Source organism: Herpailurus yagouaroundi, unplaced genomic scaffold, assembly GCF_014898765.1.
Source record: "Herpailurus yagouaroundi ecotype Mexico unplaced genomic scaffold, PumYag 215, whole genome shotgun sequence".
NCBI lineage: Eukaryota > Metazoa > Chordata > Mammalia > Carnivora > Felidae > Herpailurus > Herpailurus yagouaroundi.
Genome location: NW_024412446.1, coordinates 1,695,590 through 1,712,702, shown reverse-complemented (window position 1 = coordinate 1,712,702; position 17,113 = coordinate 1,695,590). Strand labels below are relative to the sequence as shown.

At 38.3% G+C, this 17,113-nt stretch overlaps 1 protein-coding gene across 4 annotated transcripts in view; it reads left to right on the top strand.

Moving 5' to 3' along the window:
• AP2B1 (adaptor related protein complex 2 subunit beta 1) overlaps positions 1-17,113 on the top strand; it is a 127,717-nt gene that overhangs the window by 79,473 nt on the left and 31,131 nt on the right. For 3 of the 4 annotated variants that reach the window (XM_040455189.1, XM_040455188.1, XM_040455191.1), the window contains 4 exons: positions 2,574-2,615; positions 3,476-3,622; positions 6,534-6,679; positions 12,610-12,739. In XM_040455189.1, the coding sequence (XP_040311123.1) occupies positions 2,574-2,615; positions 3,476-3,622; positions 6,534-6,679; positions 12,610-12,739 (465 nt within the window). The remainder of the gene's footprint in view (positions 1-2,573; positions 2,616-3,475; positions 3,623-6,533; positions 6,680-12,609; positions 12,740-17,113) is intronic. The other variant, XM_040455190.1, reaches the window with a different exon arrangement.

Sequence of the window (17,113 nt, the reverse complement as noted above, 5' to 3'; positions counted from 1 at the left end):
TATTGGATAAAACCACTGTTTCTCTTCCAGTGTGTGGTTTCTTCCTTGCCAAGTGCCAACCAGGTCCGTAAAGAATTCGCTCTTTTAAGCTTGGATTGTACACCTGGCCAGAGGGGAGGAGAATGGTTGAGGGGAAGAAGGGATAATAAGCCCATCAGAAAGTCAAACCAGATCAAAGCAGCAGGACAAATGAGACATTGTACATCCATCCCATCCTTATTAAGAGTTTTTTTCCTTTCTGCTCAAGTTGTAACTTTCTTTTTATTCAGGAGTTAGCTCCAAGGTAATTTTGAACGGATCAGTCTTTTCTGATTCCAAATATTAGTTAATTCTTTAAGGCATTGGTTTTCAACCTTGTCTATACATTAGAATCACTAGGAGAGCCTTTCAAAATTCTGATGCCCAGGCTCCACCCCAGCACAATTAAATCACTACCTTGGGGGGGGTGAAACTCGGGCATAGTGTTTTTTTAAATGCCTCCCCACTATACACACACAGGTGGTTGACTGAATTGTGTATCTAAGGTTGAAAGCCATAGTTGATAGAACCCAATTGAAGTACTCTTGAAAAGTTTATATCTTATTCCATAAACCTCCTGTAATCAGCCTGCCTTTGCAAACTTATTTTCTGTGGCTGTTTTTTTGTTTTGTTTTGTTTTGTTTTTTTATATACACATATCTACCTTGTGCTCAGTCTAATTGGACTACTCATTCTTTTTGATCCTACTATTATTCATGCTCTTTCAGCCTTTGTTCATGCTATTTGGGAAATAACCTCCCCCATTTTTGCTTTTTATAATCCCACATTACCACCTCTTTGAAGCTTTTCATTATTCTTCAGCCAAAAGGAGGCTCTTCCCTTCAGTACTTATCTTTTTTGCTTTAGTATATTCCGTATGGTTTTGCATTCATGTTCTATTTCTCCTGCCAGTTTGCAACGTCTGGGTTTTATTCATCTATGTATTCCCCTCACTGCCTGGCATCTTTACATTCCCATAGTGCCTTGTATCCGGTTGACATTATAGGAGTGTTTGTTTGAATAAAAGGTGGTTTTCAGATGTCATGCTACAGATGTGTGCTATTCCAGAACCAGGGAGAAAGCAGGTGTGTAATATCTTTTCTCTTTACTTTAGACTTTCCCAGTTATTTGAATTCTTAGTTGTGGTGGCCTTTTTATTTATTTACACATGTTAATTTTTGGCTTGTATTCAACCATTAAGTAATTTTCAGGAACCAGGTTCCAGAAATGGCTCTTTGAGGTTTGGAGTGCTCTGTAACTTAGTGCAGAGGATGCTTAGTAATGCTAGTTCTGAAGCACCTGCCTTTTCTGTCACGGTAGAAACAGAATTTTGTCGTATGTCTCCATGTTTTTGAATGTAGAGTATTTTTTAGATTTTGGCAACACTGTTTCATGTATTTTTTCACTGTGAAGATAAATACTCTTTCTCAAATCCTGAAAACCAGTACAGTTTTGTTTTTTAACATAACCACACACAAAGATTTCCAAGTTTCTACCACTAAATGACAGATAATAAAGGAAACAGTGTTTTGTAGAGTAGACAAGGCATTTGGTGATTCAGAGAAGAACTTCAAATGTACAATGAGAACTAGGGAAGAGGCAAATGTGGAACCGTAGCCAAAAGTGGTGTTTGCTTTTTAAACAGCGCTGGTGTGTGTGCGTGTGTGTGCGTGCGTATGCGTGTGTGTTTCTTCATGCCAGCTATTTTCAGCTTCTGTTCTTCTTTAATGCTTTTGTCGTGGAAGACTGACTTCAGTGTGAATTATATCAGAGCCCTGAGGGGAGAAAAGGCCAGATTAAGACCATGTGGAATTATTTTCCTGTCACCTAGCTAATTAAGTCCATCTAATTCTCCAATAGTTAGCATCCTTTTAAATGATCTCCAAATAACTCACAGCATTTCTCCTTAGTAGTGTCAACTGTGAAAGAGATTTGAAGCATTGCATGCCTTCCTACTTCCTCCCCAGATAGGATATCTTCCTCTCCCAGCTGTTTTCTTTCTTAGGAAAGTTCTAAACTCTAAAAATCACTCTTGTTCCACCTATAATTTTTGAAGCTTGAAATTGCTCAATACTGGTTTGGTTCCCACTTTCTCAGTGGAACAGCAGGTTTTATAGATCAAAGCACATTTTAGTTTTTCTTTGCTTTTCTTTTTTTTCTCCCTTAAATTTCCTTTTAAGGAAAAAATAAAACACATTCAAAACATTACTCCTTGGAGATAGAGCTTCTTGGAATATGTAAATTCTTTAAGTCCTGTTTCGGTTTGTGCCTATGTACCCCAGTGGGAAGATTGGATCTGAAACATCGCTGAGATGTCCCAGCTCCATCTTCTTTCCAGGTTTTCTCAGAACTCCCACACACCGTCAATGCCACTACTCGGTTCCCCTAGGACATATTTTCTTTGCAATCTAGAATTTCTTTAGGCTTTGGGAGTCAAGTTGAATAGCATGTATTCCTAGCAACTTGGTAGAGCTATTTACAGATTCTAAATGGGCATCTAGTACTTAGCTAAATGAACTCTACCTCTCTCTCCTCTCTCTCCTTCTCTCTTTCAGCTTGGCAGTGACCTTGGCGGGGGCATTGGAGGAAGTCCGGCAGTAAGTGCCATCCGTTTTTTTCACCATGGGATGCGCTGCCCCCTGTTTGATGCCTTTCCTATGCACACATTCTCAGGCCAGCCACCGCTGCTATCTAGCATTGTACACCAGAACCTCTGTAGAAGCATATGAAGAGTAGAAAGTGGCGTAGGGTTACTTGGAATCTTCGGAGGTGTACACCACATGTGGTGTAGGGACATCTTTAGGGATTGGCGCTCTGGTGTCTACAGAGGTCTTTGTCTTCCTGACATTAAAGAGCTAAAGGAAATGGAACCTGCCATCTTGACTAGAGAATGTTCTTACTCTTTAGCGTCATCTACAAAGAACTTGAGAGAGTCAGCTGGACTCAGAGGGAGACTCTCCTCGTAAGTGACTGAGTTTGGGGGTATGAATATCCATCTCCCCCCCAGGAGAGTTTCCTACCAGATATTTATGCCTAAATGGGAAAGTAAGACTTGTCTGCACCCAAGTGGAACTAGAACTGCTTTCTAAGTTGAATGCTTCTTCTTTCTATAGAAACAGCCTCCCCCTTCGTTAGGGTGCCTGTAGGCCTTTTGCACAGAATCATGGAAGCTAAAATTGGAAACAAACAGAAAAGATCTTGGATCACTCTGTTCCTGATCCTACTGTTTTAGTCTCTCTTGATAGAACTTCTAAAGACTGTTTGTATATCATCAGTGATGAAAAAATAACTGTGATGATTAAAAGGATAAAGAATATACTAATTCAGCTCCTAAGAATATTATAATTATGATGTATTTTTGTTGTTTTATCAATACTACTAAAATATAGAGCAACAGGTTAAGGGCTATTAATGTGTTCTTCCTGGTCCCCCCTGCCCCTTCCCTTTTTCCCTGCAGGTGGGACAGTCGTTCATCCCATCATCAGTGCCTGCAACCTTCGCTCCTTCACCTACTCCTGCTGTGGTCAGCAGTGGTTTGAATGACCTGTTTGAACTCTCCACAGGGATAGGCATGGCACCTGGTGGATATGTGGCTCCTAAGGCTGTAAGTAAAGCAATACTTTCGTAATGAACAAGACCTGAATAACTTGGCATTTTTTGTTACTTCCACTGATAATAAATCCGAAGTTTGGGCCCTTGTCCTAGAGGATTTAAGAGGAAGATAAAAAGTGGTCTAAAATTTGGCAGTAAGAAGCACTGTAGCATCCTCATTAACCATTTTTGTAATTAGACTTAAAATTAGAAGTATTGAATATTTGTGTTTTGTTCTTGTATAGAAATGTTGTCTGGTTTGTCAACGCTGATGTCAGTCTAGTATAAATCCAGTTAACAGGGGCGCCTGGGTGGCGCAGTCGGTTAAGCGTCCGACTTCAGCCAGGTCACGATCTCGCGGTCTGTGAGTTCGAGCCCCGCCTCAGGCTCTGGGCTGATGGCTCGGAGCCTGGAGCCTGCTTCCGATTCTGTGTCTCCCTCTCTCTCTGCCCCTCCCCCGTTCATGCTCTGTCTCTCTCTGTCCCAAAAATAAAATAAAAAACGTTGAAAAAAAAAATTTTAAATCCAGTTAACAATGCAACAGCAGGGTCAGGGAGGGTAGAATACACTAGAGGGGGTACATATACACTAGAGGGGTAACGTTTTTACTTGTCATCCTTTCCATTCCCTGTTTCAGTTGGTATTACAGATGGATTCTACTACACTTGTTGCTCACATGCAGCCTTCCTGGGTTTTAGTGTACCTTTTTAGAGTGCTGATCTGGGTTTCTGTCATTGGTGCTTTTCTAGTCTCAGCCTTGCTTAATGTCATGCTCAGACTGAAATTCAAAAAGGGAAACTCACTGTAAGTGAAGCTTACTTCACCCTTTGGTGAAGTACCATCCAGCTAGGCTCAGTCTCTTGTAATTGCCTTTCTGAGGGACAACCTGCCTGTCTGTTTCCTAAATTCTCTACCTGCTCACCTGACTCGTGGAGGATCCCTGCTACAGAAATATAGACCAGTTGTCCATTCCAGGGGTCATAACTTGATCTACACAGCAGCTGAGGAGAGAAGCCAAAAATAGGATTTAAAACTGAACCGTAATGTTTTGGCACAATACAGTAGCTTTGTTGTGAGGTTTCTGTGTTGGATATTATCCCATAGACTTTTCATTGTTGATTAAAAGATTATCTAATGCATTTTTTTACTAATATTAAAGTAATACAAATGACAAATGTAAATAATGAGGAAATAACAGATGGAAAATTAAGTCTTTCTGCCCCCACTTTCTCATAGATAGCCCCTATTAACTTTTGTGTGTTCTATAAGAACATATACCTATGTCTGTGTCCTTTAACAGTACTAATGTCAATGGAATATACTGTTTTCCATCTTGTTTTTTCTCTGCTGTATTCTTTTGAATGTCTGTATCCACTGTATTGATGTACCACAACTTATTTAATCATTCCCCTGTTGATGGACATACAGGTTATTCCCTTAGTCCCACCACACTCCTCCCTCTTTCTTTGTCATTATAGCACTACAGCAAACATCTTTGTGTATGTATAGTGTGGTATATATATAACTATTAAAATAGACGTTCTCTGGGGCGCCTGGTTGGCTCAGTCAATTGAGCATCTGACTCTTGATTTCAGCTTAGGTCATGATCTCACGGTTTGTGGGGGTGAGCCCTGTCCAGCTCTGTTTTGACAGTGGAGCTTGCTTAGGATTCTCTCTCGCCCTCTCTCTCTCTCTGCCCCACCCCACTTGCACTCTCTCCTCTCTCTCAAAAAATAAATAAACATTAAAAAATAAAATAAGTATTCTCAACTTACCTTCTAAAAGGAGACTTCAAATTACATTCCTAGCAGCACAATGCAAAGTGCCAGGTTGTTTATATTCTCCATTAAGGGTTATTGACTTTTAGGATTTTTGACCCTCTGATAGATGAAAAATATCTTATGGTTGTTTTGTTTTATTTTCTCCTTCTCCTTTATTTCTTTTTTTAAAAAAAAATTTTTTTTTCAACGTTTATTTATTTTTGGGACAGAGAGAGACAGAGCATGAACGGGGGAGGGGCAGAGAGAGAGGGAGACACAGAATCGGAAACAGGCTCCAGGCTCTGAGCCATCAGCCCAGAGCCCGACGCGGGGCTCGAACTCCTGGACCGCGAGATCGTGACCTGGCTGAAGTCGGACGCTTAACCAACTGCGCCACCCAGGCGCCCCTCTCCTTTATTTCTTTAGTGTGGCCAAATATGTTCCCAAGTTTATTCACTACCCACTGATGCTTTGGTATTTAGTCTTTGGTGGTCAGAACAATTCATGAATTTTCTGATTTTTTTTTTTTTCTTAATTAACTCTTACAGTCCAGGGGTTTCTGGGGCCAGGGGTGGGTTATGGATGAATTATATAGAAAGGATAGACATTCAAATTATTTAAACAACATCTAAGTACTATTTACCAGAAGCTATAGCAAGAGTTAAAAATCTACGTAAGACATGGTCTTTGTCCTTAAGATTACTGATAATAGTTTTGGTGATGATTAAAAGAAAAGTCTTCAAAGATACAGACATACTATTTTCATTAGTAGATTCAGTTTCTTCACTCTTAAGCCTGTTACCAAAAGTGCCAATAAAAAAAACCAAACACATTATACTCATTGGAGTGTTTCTTTTCCTTGTCTATACAGTTGGTAGCAGTACTCAAGCAGTAAAATGTCCAAGTTGAACAGAAATGGAGAAGTAGCCAGGGTTACTCATATACTGTGTGTGTGTGTTTGGTTTGGTTCTTTAATTGAGGATCTCAAAATTCAGAAAATATGACATTATCCGGAGCCTTTTGGATCTAACTTGATATTTATGGTATAAAAACCACCATAATTTCCTAAAGAAGCGAAATCTTAATTTAATCTTTATATATTCAAAACAAAGAGCATGAAGATAAATCTTGTGTGGTTCCATTGAGCTTTATACTGTCTTTTAGGTCTGGCTGCCTGCAGTAAAAGCTAAAGGGTTGGAGATTTCTGGAACATTTACTCACCGCCAAGGACACATCTATATGGAAATGAACTTCACCAACAAAGCTCTGCAGCATATGACAGATTTTGCAATCCAGTTTAACAAGAATAGGTAAGAAGTCTGAGTCCTTGGCTCAATCACTAAACAGCATTGTGCCTTGTGTCCAACAAGAGAATGTTCCATTTAACAATACGTTAGATATGCATGTCAGAAGGGCGCCTGGGTGGCTCAGTTGGTTAAGCAGCTGACTGCCAGCTCAGGTCATGATCTCATGGTTCATGGGTTCAAGCCCCACATCAGGCTTTGTGCTGACAGCTTGGAGCCTGGAGCCTGCTTTGGATTCTATATCTCACTCTTTTTGCCCCTTCCCTGCTCGTACTCACTCTCTCTCTCTCTCTCTCTCTCTCTCTCTCAAAAATAAATAAACATTAAAAAAAAAAACTCTCATGTAGGCAAATGTTGAGTATAGAGTGAGTGCTGGCTCTTGTGTGTCTGTTCACTTGTCACCTTCAACTCTGGAAGCCCTGAGGAATTTTCTTGAGAAATTTATTCATATGGAATAAGGAAATCAGAACTTACTGTCTTCTTAAAGGATTCTAGGACTAGAATGTTTTTAATAAGCCATTTACAAAAAAAAAAAAAAAAATAAATTCTAATTGAAATCCATTTATTCATTCAACAAATAATTGTTTAGCATCTATGTGCCAGACATTCCTAGGTGCTGGTGCTAAAGTAGTGAACAAAATAAATGTCTGTCCAAATCCCACATTTTGGTGGGAAAAATGAACATACTTTGATTTATGTAAGATATTTGAAAGATAGTATACCTGTTAGCTGAATATATAGGCTGACAATCTGCTTTGCCTTAATAAGGAAGAGAACATGAAAATGTAAAATATTGATGTCCTGTAGTTCTGAAGCATCACTGTTCATTATTAAATATTGTGGTTCAGGAAACTGCCTGCTAGACTTTGATGGCAGATTCATAAATACAAGATATTTAAACTTGTTTCTAACAAAGTAGTAATTGGACCCCATAAAGCAGATTTAATAAAATTTGTTAATGACAGCTTGCATCGGCGACTGTCTTACTTACTTCTAAGCATTTGGAAATAACTTCTATACCCTAGATTTGAAAGTTGGCACATTAGAAATCACTTAAGTGTCTAGAGAGAAGACTTTCTCAGGTTAGTTCTGTTTCCAGCTATTTTCAGGGAGCTGGCCAGGTTAAAAGCCAAGGCTGATGGACAGATTTGTTGTAATAATGGCAGTCTGCATAGCCTATCTTCATACTCATATCTATTTGTGTTTGCTTTTTTTTTAAGTCTGATATTGAGAAAACCTTATATCTTTGTTGATGGTTCTGTTTTTTGTTTTTTGTTTTTATAAAATTCTGTTAGTCCCTGTTTTCTGTGAAGATAGTCTCTTGATTTCCTACTGTAACTTGTATCTATTCTGCCCCCCACATTGCCTAATGTCAATAGTACTATCTCTCTTTGGATTTACTTTTGTACCTGAAGTATACTTAAAATTCTACTACTTGATTTGTCATCTTTGAAGTCCATTTGTGACAGATGAGAGATGAGGCCAAGAGCTTATTTTTCTTTTTTCTACACACTTACCCCCCCCCCCCCTTTTTTTGTTTTAACCTTTATCTCCATCTTTGTTTTGGCTTGGATTTGTGCTTACTGCCAGTCCTTTTATTTAAGTTGTCCTTTCTTGAGGACATGTCCTTTCTGGAGGTATGTTCCTCAAAGGGGGCTCATGTAAACAGCAGTCCTGTGAATTAGACAGTCTTTTGTGGTTAAAACTATGACCTTTACCCTTGAAAGTCCTTGACTCAAATTCTTTGTTTCACTCCCTTGTCTTTTGTCATTGAATGTTCCTGTGGAAAAGTCTATGGCCAGCCTCATTTTTCCCCATGTTAGTGTGTAAGTGATGACATCATTTTGTCTGGCTGCCCAAAATTTTGAGGTCCAATAATTTTATTAGGATATTCCCAATATTAACCAATCTTTGTCAGTTTTTCCTGGAATAAGGTGTGCCTATTCCATGTGTACATCCAAGTCCTTTACTTCAAGAAAATTTTTAGGGTTATATGTTTAAATTTTTATACTGTTCCATTGTTTAGATTTTCCTTTTTGGAGAACTATGTTTTTATTAACTCTTTTTTGTCTATCTTTTATAAATGATTTTTTCCTAATTTTTTCTTCTGTATAAATATTATATATATATATATATATATATATTTCATGACTTTTTTTTATTCATAACCCGAATGCTATTATCGTACCAAAATTTTCTTTATATCATTAAATTCTTTAATATTATTAAACATCCAGTCAGTGGGTTTTTATAGTGGTGTAATGTTCTTGCACAGTTTGCTTTGTCTGAACAGGGTTCCTAATAAGGTCCCCATACATGCCAATTGGTTGATTGTGTCTTGTCTCTCCAGACCTATAGGTTTCTCTTCTTTTTTTCTTGAATCTATTTGTAGAAGAAATTGCATATTTTTATTTATGGAGTTTTCCACAATCTAGGTTTTGCTGATACATCTGTAAATTGGAGGCAGATATATAGGCTTGATTAGATTTAGACTTGATCTTCTGGCAAGATTGCTACATGGATGGCAGTGATTTTATTCTTTATGTCTCTTACTGTGTCTGTTGTTCTTTGTAACTCTCCCTAGCACTGTAATTGTATTTTTTCTGTAATTTTTTATAAGTGATGAAGTCATCTCCATCTGGTTTCTTTTGCTTAGGATAATGCTTTGTGATGTATCAGTAGTCTGTCCATTTTATTGCTGAGTGGTATCCATTGAGTGTACCACAATTTGTTTACCTTTTACCAGTTGGTGGAATTTAGGGTTGTTTCCAGTTTTATATTTTATGATTAAAGTTGCTTTGACTATTTCATATACAAGACTTTGGTGGATATATGTTTTCAGTTTTCCTGGGGAATTACCTAGCAGTGGTATTGCAGGGTCATATGGTAAGTGTGAGAATTTTAGCTATTCTATATCCTTACCAATTTTAGCCATTCTTACGGATTTATAGTAACTTGCATATAATTTATTTCTCATTTTAATTTTCATTCTCCTGGCCCCATCGATTGAGTGTCTGACTCTTGATCTCAGTTCAGGTCTTGATCTCAGGGTCGTGAGTTCAAGCCCCATGTTGGGCTCTGTGCTGGGCATGAAGCCAACTTTAAAAAAAAAAATTTTTTTTTTTCATTCCCCTAATGACTAATGATATTGAGCAGTTTTTTTCATCAGCGTATTGACCATTCTTCTTTAGTGAAATATCTGCTCAGATCTTTCTTTTTTAATTGTTTTATTATCAAGTAGTATAAGTTCTTTGTATATTCTAGATACAAGTCCTTTATCAGATATATGTCTTGCATATACTTTTTGTGGCTTTATTTTCTTAACTGTCTTTCAAAAAGCAAAAGTTTTTTATTGCTTATACTCTTTGTGTTTTTAAGAAATCTTTGTCTGATCCATGGTTACAAAGGTGGTTTCTTTCTGTGTTTTTTTTTTTTTTTTTCATAGAAATGTTCTAGATTTAGCTTCTACATTAACTTCTGTTATCCATTTTGAGATAATTTTTAATGGTGTAAAAGTAAGAGTCAAAGTAAACTTTGTTTTCCATAATAACCCTTGAAATCAGATACTATAAACTCTTCTTTTTCAAAACCGTTTTGGCTATTCTAGGTCCTTTGCCTGCTGGGATTTTGATTGAGAGTGCAGTAAATATGCAGATCAATTTGGCAGAAAATTGACTTCAAACAGTATTGAGTTCTAATCCATCAGCTTGCTTTATGTATTTACTTAGATCGTCTTTAATGTCTGTCTGCACTGTTTATAATTTCTCATGTATACCTCTTGCACATCTGTTGTCAGATTTAAGTATTTCATGGTTTTGATGTCGTAAATAGCATTCTTTTCATCTTAATATTTGTTTCTTACTGGTATATAGAAGAATTGATTTTTGTATATTGAAGTCATATCTTGCAACTTTGTTATACTTTTTTTTATTCTTTTCTGAGTTTTATTGACTCTCCTTTACCTTCTCCTGCTGTCTGGCCATCTCTTCCCCAGGTGCTTCCTTCACTGTTGTGTCCTCCTTTGGTAGCTGCAGTTGCTTTATTAAGTGTATTTTCCCCTTAACTTCCTGTATAAATGTTTCATAATTTCCATTGTTTTTACGGCAAATCCTTTTCAAGTATGTTTTGTTTGTCATTAAGGAAGTTTGTACTGCTGTTTTTCCACTTTTATGTAATAGTGTCTTTGAATGTGTGCTGTGCTTACACCATTTTGACACTCCTTTTTTAATGAGTTGGAACTTGTAAGACTAGCTTAGCAGGAGACTCCTGTAGATGAGGAAGATAAGCCAGGGTCATTTTTTAGGCTTTGCTGCTCAGAGACTCTCCCTCTTTACTGCCATGTGGCTACAACTCCTTTACCTCTCAGAACCTGACTTTATTAAAGAATACTTTTTATTTCAATCCTGAGCTCTACAGATTTCCTTATTGGTCTCTACCTCTGTCTTCTAAGGTATCTGTTTCCCCTTTAGAAGGTAGTGCTTTTTTTTTTTTTTTTTTTAATGTTTATTCATTTTTGAGGAAGAGAGCATGAGCAGGGAAGGGGGAGAGAGAGAGAAAGGGACAGAGGATCTGAAGCAGGCTCTGCCCTGACAGCAGCAAGCCCAGTGTGGGACTTGAACTCACGAACCTGGAGATCATGACCTGAGCCAAAGTAGGAAGCTCAACCACCTGAGCCACCCAAGTGCCCCTGAAGGTGTTGCTTTTTTGAGCTCTATCACCTCCAGGCCCCACTGGGGATTTTCCACCTTCTTTCTTCATCTCACCTCTGTGTTGTTTCCTGTTTGATCTTTGGCCTACTCACAGCACTTGGCACCAGAATGGGGGGGGGGGGGGGGGTTCTCTTCTGAGAATGGGTATTTCCCATCAGTATGTGAGGCCTGCTACCTACCACTAGTTGCCTCTGAACTCGTTGTGCGTTTGCACTGCACCTTTCTCTCTCTCACTGGTTCTGCTCATCTTGTGTGCTTTGGCCACACTTTAGTATAATTGGGAATTTGTAGGTTTTCTCCAGCTTCTAATTTTGCAGAAGATGAAGCTCTAGATTGGTAAGGAATTTTTCCCTCCTTTGTTTCTTCTATGTCATTTCTAAGAAGAGCATTTAGAAGATTAGGCTGATGGCGTGTTTCTATCCTGATACTGCTTTCTTGACAGAGTTTGCTGACCATGAGAGCAAGATCATAAGAGCAGAATGGCTTTTTGATCTACAAATGTTACACCAAAATGAGTGATGTGTATTCTCAGGATCACTTTATTATTACATTTTGATATTCTAAAGCACAGTTTAGGAAAAAGAGAGTGTTTCTTCTGCCATCCTGTGACTCTTGAAAGATGTTAGCTATGTAAGCTCTGTATTTATTTTATATAATCTTAAGTGTTCTTTCCCCTAAGAATTATCTAAGAAAAGATATTTAAAAAAAAAAAAAGAGAAACAGAGACTTATTAAATCTGTCCCTCTAGTTGTGTGAAAACATAAGAAACTAACAAAGTAATCCTGTACTTATGTTTTCTCCTTCCTCAAATCCATTTCATGGGAAACAAGGGTTATGTAATCAGTGTTATAGGAAATTAGAATTGAGCACCTTGGTTCCTGCTATTCCTTCCATTTAAATTTTTTTTTTTATTATGTTTTCAAGGCATCTGGGTGGCTCAGTTGGTTAAGTGTCTGACTGTTGGTTTTGTCTCAGGTCATGACCTCATAATTCATGAGATTGAGCCCCACATCAAGCTCTGTGCTGACAGCATGGAGCCTGCTTGGGATTCTCTCTGCCCCTCCCCTGCTGTCTCTCTCTCTCTCTCTCTCTCTCAAAACAAATAAATAAACTTAAAAATTAAAAATATGTTTTCTTGATATGGAGTAAAGAGCCACTGGAACCCAAAGATGTGCCTAAATCCTGCCTCCTGGTTAACCTCTGGAATTTCTTCATTCTCTTTCCTAGCTTTGGTGTCATCCCCAGCACTCCTCTGGCCATCCATACACCACTGATGCCAAACCAGAGCATTGATGTCTCCCTGCCTCTCAACACCTTGGGCCCAGTCATGAAAATGGAGCCTCTGAATAACCTCCAGGTTAGAGTTTTACTTCACTCAGGGATGAACTTGATTATCTTCCCAATTTTATTTTATTTATATATAACACAGCTCCTCTCTCTTCCTTATATTAGGTTTGGTCATGGAATATTCAGGTTTGAAATAACTATGGAGAAGAGTTTTATTTTTTATTTAAAAGAAAAACACGTCAGAGCAATGCCTGGCTGACTCAGTCAGTAGAACATGCAACTCTTGATCTTGGGGTCATGAGTTCAAGCTCCACATTGGGCATAGAGTTTATTTTGTTTTATTTTTTTTTATTTTTTTTTTTTTTAACGTTTATTTATTTTTGAGACAGAGAGAGACAGAGCATGAATGGGGGAGGGTCAGAGAGAGGGAGACACAGAATCTGAAACAGGCTCCAGGCTCCGAGCTGTCAGCACAGAGCCTGATGCGGGGCTCAAACTCACGGACCACGAGATCATGACCTGAGCCAAAGTTGGCCACCCAACTGACTGAGCCACTCAGGAGCCCCTGGAGTTTAAACATAAAAACAGATTTTTTAAAAAAGTCCTACATTGACATAGGAAGTTATTCATTATTTTGCTCAACAAACATTTAGAAACTTTTTAAGATCTTATTTACAAACTTTTTTTCTTAAGACTTTTGTAGTGAATTTGTCATTTATATGAGAAAAAATTTCAGTAGAGATTTATATAGAGGTTATCTTTGAGCACACAACCCAAATATAGTTATCTGGATTTAAAGACACCCCCCCCCATTAGCACATAACTATGCTAAGTAGCATCTTACAGAAGCTCAGAACTTTAGCAGGTCTACAAGAGCCTCTCAATCTTGAAAATACTGAATTTTTTAGAATGCTTAAGTACTAGCTGAGTTTCATTCAGTTTTCATCTGTTTTGAATTTCTCTTTGAAATATAAGCCTTCTGGAGTTAAAGAAACATGAAGGCACAGTAGTAAGCTTGTAAGCTAAAGTGTGGCACTGTTGAAGGGTTATTAATACAGATATAAGCCCTAGGTGTTGGGGATTTGTAAATGCCCACAAGGACAAGAGAGACAGTCTTGGTTGGGCCCACCGGAGATGGGGAGCTCTAGCTGATCTCTGCACAGAGCTGATACCCTGGAAAGGGAACTCCCTCAGTGAAAGGGGACTGGGAAAAGTGTTTCCACTAAGGCAGGTGATGGAAAAGTATCTCTCTGACCAGCGTTCTGGGTGCCCTCTTACGACAAATCCATGGCACAGTATTTTGCTATACATGGCGTAATATACGGGCGTGTAGTCCAAATATAAAAGCTATTTGGTGAAGTGTTCTCCAAACCAATAAATGAATGTAACATTGGCCCAGGACTGGTGAAACCCAGGGTTCCTGGCAGAAGCAAATACAAAGCAATCATTTTGCAAGAGCTCTAAACTTCAGGGCCATCAGGACTCCCACCTGAAAAGAAACTGTCTGTTGACAATGAGTTCACAAATTGAACCATAAAAAGAGGGAAAGGTGTACTGTGAGAGACAGAAGTCACAACAAAGCAGAGGACAAGTATTCCTCTTCCACCAAGAACTTGAAATGAATAGTCTGGATGAGACTAAAAATATAAAATATGTTGGAAATGATGAAAGAAAAATATCAACCTTCCACTTCCCAGTCAGAACAGGTGAGATAGCATTGCTCAGTGTTTCTGGAAACACCAGTGTGAGACCTACTACTGAGACACCAGCAGCAGAATTACTTGGAGTTAAAACCCATGTTCTTCTGTAATTTAAATACCAGCGCACCAAGCCTGTTCGCAGGTTCACTACCTCAGTGCCACAGTTAGTTGATGCCTCTTTCTCAGTAAAGGGTATAATGATTCAGAGCAAAGATGAGTGAGTCATGATAGAACTTGGCTCAGACTGGAAGAACAAAACAAGACTTACTGTGCAGATGGAGCTGGCTGTTACTATGACGAGAGCAGTGTGTTAAGGGGCTTTTCCAGCACAGAATCCTGAAGTAAGGAACTAACCCAAATCTCCATCTGTTCCCTTTCCATTGAGACCTAACCTCCTGTTGGCCCATAGAGCCTCCAGCATAATATTTGAGGACAGTCAGCAAGAATGCTTTACTTTAGGAGTAGGATAGGGAATTTGGGTCACAGAAACCAGGGCAAATTTTCTGCTCTTAGAACAAAAAGGAAACAATAAAGAAATGAATGTCTGTTTACTTTCCTATTTGTATTTCCATTTTTCATTCAGTGAAATGAACATCTGGAATAACGAACCCTCATAAGAGCAGTTGATTCTTAGTCCAAATCCCTCCCTCAAAAGTGTTGATTAGGACTTAATAAGTATTTGTTTTTGCAAACCTGAAGTTATAAGAAGCAAACATTTAAAAAGTTTCCATCTAAGTAGAGTATAACAAAGCATCTCAGCTTTCTCTAGGAGAAAAGAAAAAAACTTACATCTGTAGTCAAGTACTTATTGTTGGAGTTTTCTCCATGGTTCTCTTCCTTCACGGATGTCATAATTATCGCTGTTTTCTCATTAATTGGCATTTCCCAGTGGAGAAGATAAGTAAAAACTTAAAAGAGAAAAACTTTTTTCCCTATGAGCAGCTCTATTTAATGTCTGCTGGTGGGAGTTGAAAGTTATGGCTAGTTTTAAGGTGGGTGGGTTTCTGTAGATTTCAGCTTCCATTCTGCCCTTGCCCCAGTATGAACAAAAAGAATCCAGTATTAACTCCAACAAATTTAGATCATGAAGATCTAGGATAAAGCCAGATAAAAATTGATTGACATTTAAACATTATATTTGCATAAGTGTTTAAATTCAAGAACTCATGTAGGAAAATTAGTACTTTTCTACACTTTAGACTATAAAATCGGAAAGAAAAAACGTTTGGGGTTGGAGGAAACGAAATTTTGAATGCAGTGTGGGTTTAACTATTTTGGCTGATTTGATATCAATATATAGGACAAATAAACCCAGCTGCCAGAACTTAATGTAGCACTTAGTACAAAAACTTTTCATTGTAATGCTCATCAGACTACTTACTTACAGCCTGTCTGAAACACTATTGAAAGGTTGAAAAGACACTGTTCCCTCCTAAAATGTAAAATAGATTATACCTTAGAGACAAGAATTAAATACCTAGTAGAGGTGTGAGCCTAGAAAATGTCTCCTACTGCACTGATGTTGTTAAAACCTTCATGAATCCAACTTATAAGTATTACACAAAGTAAAGTTTAGCTTGCCTCTGCTGGGATCTTTTGAGTTTACTTATATCATACAATTCTTTGAAAAAGAGACTTGGGGCGCGTGGGTGGCTCAGTCGGTTGGGTGTCTGACTTCGTCTCTGGTCATGATCTCACAGTCTGTGGGCTCAAGCCCCGCATCAGCCTCTGTGCTGACAGCTCAGAGCCTGGAGCCTGTTTCCAATCCTGTGTCTCCCTCTCTCTCTGCCCCTCCCCCACTCTCACTTTGTCTCACTCTGTCTCTCAAAAATAAATAAATCTATAAAAAAAATTAAAAAAAAAAAAAGAAAAAGAGACTTGATTCCCTCTATTTAAATGAAACCAAAACACTAGCAAATGTCTAAATGAATTATTTCTAAATGAGTCTTCTCTGACATCCTTGACCTTCATTTCATCTGTGTTAGTTGCTTAGAAACATTTTCCCAATATACTTCTTCAAACTTGACACCCGGCAGGCTACTGCTTCAAGTCAGTGTCTGCAAAAAGACAATAGACTTACAGCGTCACATGTATTCATTCTGGTCTTTGCACAGATGCTACAGAGTTCTCACAGCTGCTTGGCTTCCCTTCCCACTGGGCTATAAACTCTTATGGGATCATTGGTAGCACCATTCTTTCAAGTTTTCATTTTGTCAGGGTTATAAAAACCGTTTAAAGAGTCAACTGGTTCTATAGTTAATTAAGAAAAACCCAGTCTCCAGCCTTCTCGCCCCGACATGACCCCCAATTTCTCTTTCCAGAGTCCATCCTTCTCGCCTCTTTCAGTTGATACCTTTTGCATTTACTTCTCTATGTCTGAATAACATGCTTGTATTGTGACTTCTGAATTTTTCCATTTTAGGTGTTCCTGTACATCTTTCCCCACTCACTGACATTATCTTCATGCCAATTTCCTCTCCTTCTATTTTCCCTCCTATTCTGCTAGCTCAGAATTTGCTTTAATCAGAGCCCAGTGTTTACATTATTATTGCTGTACTTCAGAGCAGAGCTATAAAGGATAATTATTTTTTTCTCCATAAAACTTTTTATAAGTAGTTAGTTGCATGCTTACCTGTTAATACCTGTCTCTTCTTGTTTGCTTAATTTTTAAGTTTACGTATTTTGAGAGAGCCTGTGCATGAGCAGGGGAGGGGCAGAGAGAGAGGGGGAGAGAGAGAATCCCA